The 8,655-nt window shown below is 42.5% G+C and overlaps 1 protein-coding gene across 1 annotated transcript in view; it reads left to right on the top strand.

Moving 5' to 3' along the window:
* The first annotated feature begins 5,285 nt into the window (after positions 1 to 5,285).
* The window catches only part of LOC124048601 (activin receptor type-2A-like), a 56,253-nt gene continuing 52,883 nt past the window's right edge, over positions 5,286 to 8,655 (top strand). Inside the window, exon 1 of the mRNA XM_046369553.1 lies at positions 5,286 to 6,421. Within this exon, the coding sequence (XP_046225509.1) occupies positions 6,367 to 6,421 (55 nt within the window). The 5' untranslated portion in view covers positions 5,286 to 6,366. The remainder of the gene's footprint in view (positions 6,422 to 8,655) is intronic.

Here is an 8,655-nt window from a genome sequence, read left to right as displayed (position 1 = left end):
TGACTAACCAACACCATTACTACCTCTGGAGAACCGCTACAGCAGGTAGAACACAATAGCCAAATTCCAAACCCTTACAGGTGTTCTAATTCCAATATAACTTCAGATAATGATGAAGCCATGCAGTACTAGAGGAGTATTAGACGAGCAGTTGAATGCCTAGTGTGAGGAATGCAACGCCATGGCACTGCCTTTTCTCCTCTGTGCCAAGCTGCCGGGCCTTGGCCGCTGCCCCACTTGGCAGTAGCCCTCCGCTTTTTATTTAATCCACGGGCGAGCGGCTAAATCAACAGAGCCGGATGGGAGCTGACGTTAGGTTAGCATCACTCCTCCTTAACGTTAACAGGATGGCTTCCATCGGAAAGATTGATCTGAATATGATCCCCTTCTCAGCATTCAGAGTTATTGGTGGAATTTATTATTTTGTTTTTTCTTTACTTTGGGATATTTGATGGTCCTCCTCGACCAACTAATACACCCACTCTCATGAGCGAGCGAGCGAGCATGCCTTCGCACACACGTACACGCACGTACACGCACACACGTACACGCACACACGTACACACACTAAAGATCTGAAGCGGATCAGCATTTACTTGTTGAGACATTGTTTTGTGTTTTGTATGTAACACTGCCTTGTTGACAGTCCTAACAAAACTTGTGCATCCTGGACCTCAGAGACCATACAGAGAGCATGGTGGTTGAAGAACACGCAATTGTTACATAAAGGCAACGAGAACTAGAAGGAACAGCTTGTACCATAAGCTTTCATTTTAAATGCTATTCCTCTGCAACATTCCCTGAAGCGAAGCTTGCCTGGAGTATAAGTCTCATAGTTCCCCCTAGCAAACAGAATAACTCCCCACAGGCTGTGGAGTGTGTGTATCCCTGGTGGAGTCCTGTTCACTGTGGGTTGCATAACAAACGAAGAGAGAGGATGTGGTAGGAAATTGGGGCTGCAGTGTTTGTGTTTACTGGTATGCCATAGAAGTTCATTTAGAAACCTAGTTTCCAGTAACTTATATCACATCGGTATCCTTGATTTAGGGAGTACTGGTGTATGACAAGGATTTACTTGCAGTAATAATGGCCTCCTAAAGGAATTGAGACATCCTTTTCTAGCAGGGTTAATGAGGTATGCTGCACCATCTGATTCCTCTGCGTTTCCTGTTTCACAGTGAGATATGGAGGATAAGAGGGTGTGTGAGAGGATGTGGGAGAGGGAGAGGGTGTGGGTGTGAGAGGGTGTGGGTGTGGGAGAGGGAATGGGTGTGGGAGAGGGTGTCAGAGAGGGTGTGGATGAGGAAGAGGGTGTGGGAGAGGGAGACGGAGAGGAGTGGGAGAGGGTGTGGGAGAGGGTGAGGGAGAGTGTGTGAGAGACGGAATGGGTGTGGGAGAGGGTGTCAGAGAGGGTGTGGGTGTGGATGAGGAAGAGGGTGTGGGAGAGGGTGTGGGAGAGGGAGAGAGTGTGGGAGAGGAAGAGGGTGTGAGAGAGGGAGAGGGTGTGGGAGAGGGAATGGGTGTGGGAGAGGGTGTCAGAGAGGGTGTGGGTGTGGATGAGGAAGAGGGTGTGGGAGAGGGTGTGGGAGAAGGAGAGGGTGAGGTTGTGGGAGAGGAAGAGGGTGTGAGAGAGGGAGAGGATGTGGGAAAGGGAATGGGTGTGGGAGAGGGTGTCAGAGAGGGTGTGGGTGTGGACGAGGAAGAGGGTGTGGGAGAGGGAGAGGGTGTGGGAGAGGAATAGGGTGTGAGAGAGGGAGAGGGTGTCAGAGAGGGTGTGGGTGTGGACGAGGAAGAGGGTGTGGGAGAGGGTGTGGGGGAGGGTGTGGGAGAGGGAGAGGGAATGGCAAAAAAATCCTGATAAAGAGAGTTGATTAGCAAAAGATTATGGTAAGTAGTCAACATTGAATTGGCCTCGCAGTAAGTGCCTTTCAGTTGGGCGAGGCCAGTGTAGCAACTAGTAGTGTAGGTCATTATATGTCATTAAAACCTGAGGCCCTCATAATGGGCTCCCTGTAAAAGCTAGTAACTATCATCAGCCATTGCCTTAGTTAGAAAGTAGGCTATGTCAACTTTTAAAACATGAACACACTCACACACTGCAGCCTAGGTAACGCCAGGGAGGATATGAGATTAGTGGAGCAGGGAGGAATGTCATAGCTACCCAGGTCACACTGGTCATCTGCCGTCACCTCTACTCCCTCTGTCACCAAGCAGCCACACACACACACACACACACACACACACACACACACACACACACACACACACACACACACACACACACACACACACACACACACACACACACACACACACACACACACACACACACACACACACACACACACACACACACACACACACACACACACACCAACCCCTCAGCTCTCCTCTCAACTTCAATTAGTGTTGATTTACAATGGTGACCGGGAGCTTTGCATTGCCAACCCACATTAACCAGTGCCAGATACTGTAATGAATGGCACACAATCCTTCTCACAATAATGCTTGTATAACCTGTCATAATCCAAAACTGACAAAATATGATGTGGTTTTATTGTAATTTCAATGAAATAGCAGAATCAAGTTACGTATTTGGAGGGAGACTACTGCAACTCCCTCCCTCCAATGGCTTGTCCCCTGACAATGATTCAAAATTAAAAGAGTGTTTCTGCTATGAACATCTCGCAAAGTTCTGTATGCATGGGTAACTTAAATTCATCACAGCAACGTAAGTGATCATATACATCTGGCATCCATTTGCCAGTGAGATTTAACATGTAGTTTCATATCTGCACAACGTTACATTAGCAAAGGTCTAAAATATAGCTGTTAAACAGAGATGGAAATGGTGATATGACGCCTGTTGGGACAATGTAGGTTTCAATCATGCAGGGATGGTGCACAAACAATCATTTAAATAGTAATTATAGTGCAAGGATAAAAACTGGTATATATGGACTGACAGTAAGGTGATAAAAGACAACTGTATATTCCTTACTGTGAAGGAAATGGGCTCTTATTCTTAACATGTGCCAATGCTCAACATTAACGTGATTTAAGAGGACAGGGTGTAATGTGGTTTACTAGTGCTTAAGCCAAGTGATTACCTACTCGCAAGAGCTAGGGTGAAGTATGCCTACATTGTGCAAGTATGTGGTTGAGCACTACATTGGTTAGAGTTGTAATTTGCATGAACCCAAAAGTGTAATTTCATATGTGGGAGTTGCCTTTTAAGTACTCAAATAAGATTGACCAGATAGCTAAAGCACAGTGGTCATTTTGAGTGAGTTAAACCTTGTACTGGGTACAATAGGTCCTAGGCTACTTGGCAGAACTGAATCCTGGGAAATAGTACAGTAATTACCTTCACAGAAGAAAGACACGTGTACGCTCTCTCAAGGACATTAGCAGCCTGACAGGGACGACGCGCTCTAACAGATGCATGGCCTGTCTCCTGACATCTGCCTGACATCTCACGCAAAGTCTTTGATATCCATTGGGATAATCTCTTGCACTTTTAGAACTCTGATTAAAAGTGAATGAGCTCATCCAAGGGAAGAATGCCTGGCATCTTGGGTATTCCTGTGATATATAGAACCCCACAACCAAATACCTCCCATGTTTCAGGAGAGTGTTGAAGTGATTTGGCAGATAAACTAATAGCCTCATAAGTAGGTTGGAGAGACAGGTCTTGGGTGTGAGTAAATGTGACTAAATCCTGGCTTTCTATCCTCTCTTAGTGTCCTTGATATTTTCCACATGCGTACTGAAGCTTAGGTTGATTTTCTTTAGGTTAACTTAGTGACCTGGGTTATATGTTTGCAGAACTAGAGCTTCTAAGTGGCGCAGTGGTCTAAGGAGCTGCATCTCAGAGCTAATTGCATCACTACAGTCCCTGGTTCAAATCCAGGCTGTATCACATCTGCCTGTGATTGGGAGTATCATAGGCTGGTGAACAAATGGCCCTGTGTTGTCTGGGTAGGATGTCATTGTAAATAAGAATTTGTTTGTAACTGACTTGCCTGTTTAAAATGAGGTCAGGTGCAGTTACTTAATTCCAGGGACAGCTCATGGAAAATGTTGTGTTTACACTGACACTAATGTAGAGCATATTCTAGTTCTCAAATTGTTAACTAACATCCACATTTACTTCATCATAATGCATTTAAATCACCTGTTTTTACATAATTCAATATGATCTAGAAAGTTAGAAAACAAAAACAAATCATCTTTCCAGAGGTTGACAGTCAGGTTGGACTTGTTTCAATTCCACTACAAATGTAAATTTGGAACAACCACAGTTTAATTCCAGGGGAATTCCAAAGCACCTCAGTAGTACAGGTTTCATACAGTATATTGGTTTCATAATGCATATAAATTAGCTCCCTTGATACATCCATGTGCTCGTTAGACTGGTTGATCAATATTAATTAATATAGGCTAAAATACCAGAATGTTTTCCATCTCCACTTAAATGATTAAATCTACATGCCATGTACATGTTATTTTCTCACACAGACAAGAAGGCTTTTAGGCAACTGGTGATTTTTAAGGTTGGGGAAACCATTTTTTCACCAAAGAAAGTGACATTTTGCCTATAAAAACATTGCATGCATGTAGCATCAGTTTCAAGATACAATCCCTCATTGAAAATACATTAAACTTCAGATTTTTTATTGGGTAGGATACATGAAAACTTTAGCCAAAAAGTATATTTTGTTTGCACAATGTCCTCACGCACAGATTTTTAGCTGCAACAAAGTCCGTTTACTGTAAACAAACCACTGGTGGGAAAATGCAAATGTTCTTTATGCAGTTTCTAAGAATATTCGCATGAAAATCTCTCGCCAATTGGATGGAAAACTAGCTACCACCTTGTTAAATGTCAACTTCAATGACGTGACGTCAGAGTTGGGACGTCCCAAAGATGCCTTCATAGAGAGTTTACAGTTTTGCGTGGTTTTATAGGTTTTGCATATGTAACCCTAATTAGCGTCTCCTAGGAAACAATTACCAAAACTACGTTTCCTATCCTTTCACAAAAATATCCAGTAATTTTATTGATCAGCCATCCCATCATCAATACCAGTACACTCGCCTGGGCGTGTTTATTGCCTCTCATTCAAGGACACAAGACAAGAGAATGCCTCACGGGATTGGTAGAGCTTTTATAAAGCTGTGACGGATAGGGATATTTTGTCGTTTTCTATTGGCCGTTATTCGTGTCAGTCACAGCTTCACCCGCGTAGTGACAGATGAGTATGAAAAAAAAAATCAAAAACAATCCATGCAAGCAGCCATCTTGAGTACAGTTGTGCACTTGGAGAGGAGATGAGATTTATATGACCGAGAGAAACGTCAATATTAGACAAACTACATCTAAAGGATTCATTTTAATTCTCTAGTTCGTTGTTTTCTTGTATGCCACACTTCCCGTTCGCACGAGTGAACATTGATTGAATCGATATCGACCAAGCCAGCAGTTAACGTATCGGGCTAGCTTCACACGGGTTTCGTATTTGCCTTCAGCAGTGTAAGCTCGACTGCAATCTTTTCTCGATTGACTTATCTAAAATACGAAATATGGTTTCTGTGATTCAAGATTCGGATTTTGAAGACCGCTAGAGACAATATTGTGTTATTTGCATGTTGTGGACAAACAACGTTTTGAATACACACAGCCTTCGGTAGAATGGCTGGTCAATGTTTTCTCCGGCGTCAACTTTCCTTTGGATGTGATTTTGGGAAAGGTGTAATGTTTGCAAGAGTGAAACTTGGTCAGTAAAATGTAATTACGCAAACTCGACTCATTGCATTGGTGATTTAACTGGTGAGGTAACCAGTAAGCAATATTGGCAATCTTAAACCTATGCAAATCCGGTTTATGTTAACGGTGATGCCATATAGATTTCTAGATGAAAGATTATCGCTAGATAGTCGGAAAAATTGCAACAAAGTAACAGTTTGTGATTATTTTTGCTGGGACATAGTCAGTCTAGCGCTAGACATTGTTTCTAAAATGCGACAATGTTGCATTGTTGTGTGCAGAATGGATACACCATGCTGCAAGTACATTAACCAGTAGTCAAACAAGCTATTCGACTAGTTTAGTTTCTTTATAGATATTTTTTTTTACATGTGTTTCAAACCATGTCCCATGCCACAAGAATACAATAAACACTAAGGATTGTGAAGTGGACATTTTTATGCTGTATGTTAATAACAGGCATTGCAGCTCTTTCAATCAGTCAGTCACCTGATGCTATTGCTATAAAAAGGTACTCTGATACTTTGGACGCTAATCCCATAGGATTCGTGGCACCAGGATTTACTCGAAATAAAGGATTTGACATTTGACCGAAAATGGGACCAGCGACGAAACTGGCATTCGGCGTCTTTCTGATCTCCTGTTCTTCAGGTGGGTATTCGATAGAAAGCAGTCTTCAAATCTCGACCAGCTATCACATGTTCATGCATGCAATAGTCAGAATATTTCACACGCATCCATATCACAGTGTAGGCCTGTGATAATGTTATAGCCTATTTTATTGCGTGCCCGAAAGAATCTACTGTCCCTGTTATGTGCGCTCGCTGCCGCGGGTCATATGACGCGGGAACGCGATAGAATGTAGAGCATCTTGAAACTAAACGGCATTTTGAATAGAGTTGATTGTACATTAGATCATGTTGATGGTCATCGTCTATCCAATCCAATACAGCAATAGCCACTATAGTGAGATGAAAGCGAGGAGTCAATACAGGAGTAGAGTAGGCCTCATGTGGAGAGAGGAGGCAACGTGTGCATCTGATTAAGAGCAGCTCGCTGTCGGCCCATAATTATGCATATGTTGCTATGATTAATGCGTTGTGTGCTTTTCATGCAATATCAAAACGGCTATATATTTTATGCAGGAAGATTATTCAATCGAGAATCCTCTCCACTATATTATTTGAGTATTTATGTGATGTAAGAGTGGAATATATGATGAGGCCGTAGTTGACCCTGTTGTTGATGTTGTTTCGGTCAAGGTTTGTTTTATTTTTTATTTTGTTTGAACCATTATTTAACTAGGCAAGTCAGTTAAGAACAAATTCTTATTTTATGGTGTGATTGTGACCTGGACTCTGAAATCCCAGTTGTGCTGCCTAGATATTTTCTTATGTAGATATGTGCATTCTGATACATTCAGGTATAGCTACTGTACTGCATGTTATTTGCATATTATTATACCTAGGCCTATGTAATGGTCTGTTGAACAGTAGTATTCACTTAGTTTTCTTTCAATGAAACATCAACACAAATACTTGTTTCTTGTTGATGCATCCCAAAGCAGTTAGTTGGACAAAAAGCAAGTTGGTCTCCTGTTTAAAAAGATCGCTTGTTGAGACTCAAGGATTCAGTGTGTGTGGCGGTTTTGTTTGAAACGAGGCACGTGCTGTTGGCGCCTGCCTTGAGAAACAGTCTTCCATCTGTGCTTATCACTCTACACTCCTAAAAATCCCATTTGCACAGAGGTGGGGGGCAAAGACTCGAAGTCATCTCCTGAGTCAAAGCTCCATTTACTTTGGCACCAGCCAGAGGTCAGTCACTGCATAGTAAACCAACCTGGTCTCAATGCAGTTCGTAGGATTTGGTACGTAAATCTGTTAATCCCCATTTATTATGTACATTAGTTTACATTATGAGTGGAATAGTAGTTGTACAATATCATATGAATTAGAGGATGTATAGTATCATACGTCTTACCCGGTCATGCAATGGCATACGAATTGGATGATGTAAATGATCATACATCTTGGAGGACATCTAGTATTATATGTCTTTCTCTCAGAGGAGGTAGATTGTTGCATCTAAACAATAATTATGGGGAGAATTTACATTGGTGATTAGGAGAACTACTGACAAAAGGTTAGGATAATTTATGTAGCAGTTTAGGTGAACCAACCTCCCTACTTTTGTTTGTCTAAAGTAACTAGACCATTAGTACATGTCATATGTCTTGGAGGTTCTCAGAAATACGTATAGTGTGTTTCGTATGGCTCTGATGCCAGGTTGAGTAAACTGGGCCTAGCCAAGCCACAAGGAGATTGAACTAAAGCATTCTGCTCACTTTAACGAATGGGATTTCCACCAAGCAGAACTTTGACCTCAATAGAGGGTGATTGTCAGTTACACACCTCACCTCAATGCTACTTGAGCTGTATGTTGCACACCGTCGTGACGGAGCTACAGTATGTTGATGTTATTTTGAGGAAGTGGCAGGTTCCATTACTCGACTGCCTGGGCCGTAACGTTCACCACCTTGTAGATAGAAATATCACCAATAGAGCAACTGACATCTATTCTGTTCCACATAATATAAGCCTGTTCCTATCTGAACACTCCACAACGCTGTGTCCTACTGAGCACAGCCCCTGGCCTAAAATATAATCAAAGCGGGTTGGAATGTGGGTGGCCTGTCGATAGGAAGGTCCGCTCTCTGTAGAGGTTGTGGCACCAGCAGATTGCTGGTACTGAGGGGACCAGAGCTGGTTGGGTGCCTAGGAGCAAGGTTAATTACACTTCCCCTTGATCTCGTGAATCTGGTTCTACATTTCATTTGAGGGAAAGGAAAGGAAGGATTATATCTTATGACAGTTTCTCAGATTTAA

This window comes from Oncorhynchus gorbuscha, linkage group LG01 (assembly GCF_021184085.1).
Source record: "Oncorhynchus gorbuscha isolate QuinsamMale2020 ecotype Even-year linkage group LG01, OgorEven_v1.0, whole genome shotgun sequence".
NCBI lineage: Eukaryota > Metazoa > Chordata > Actinopteri > Salmoniformes > Salmonidae > Oncorhynchus > Oncorhynchus gorbuscha.
Note: the sequence above shows the minus strand (reverse complement) of the source record. Positions and strands in the feature narration are given on the sequence as shown.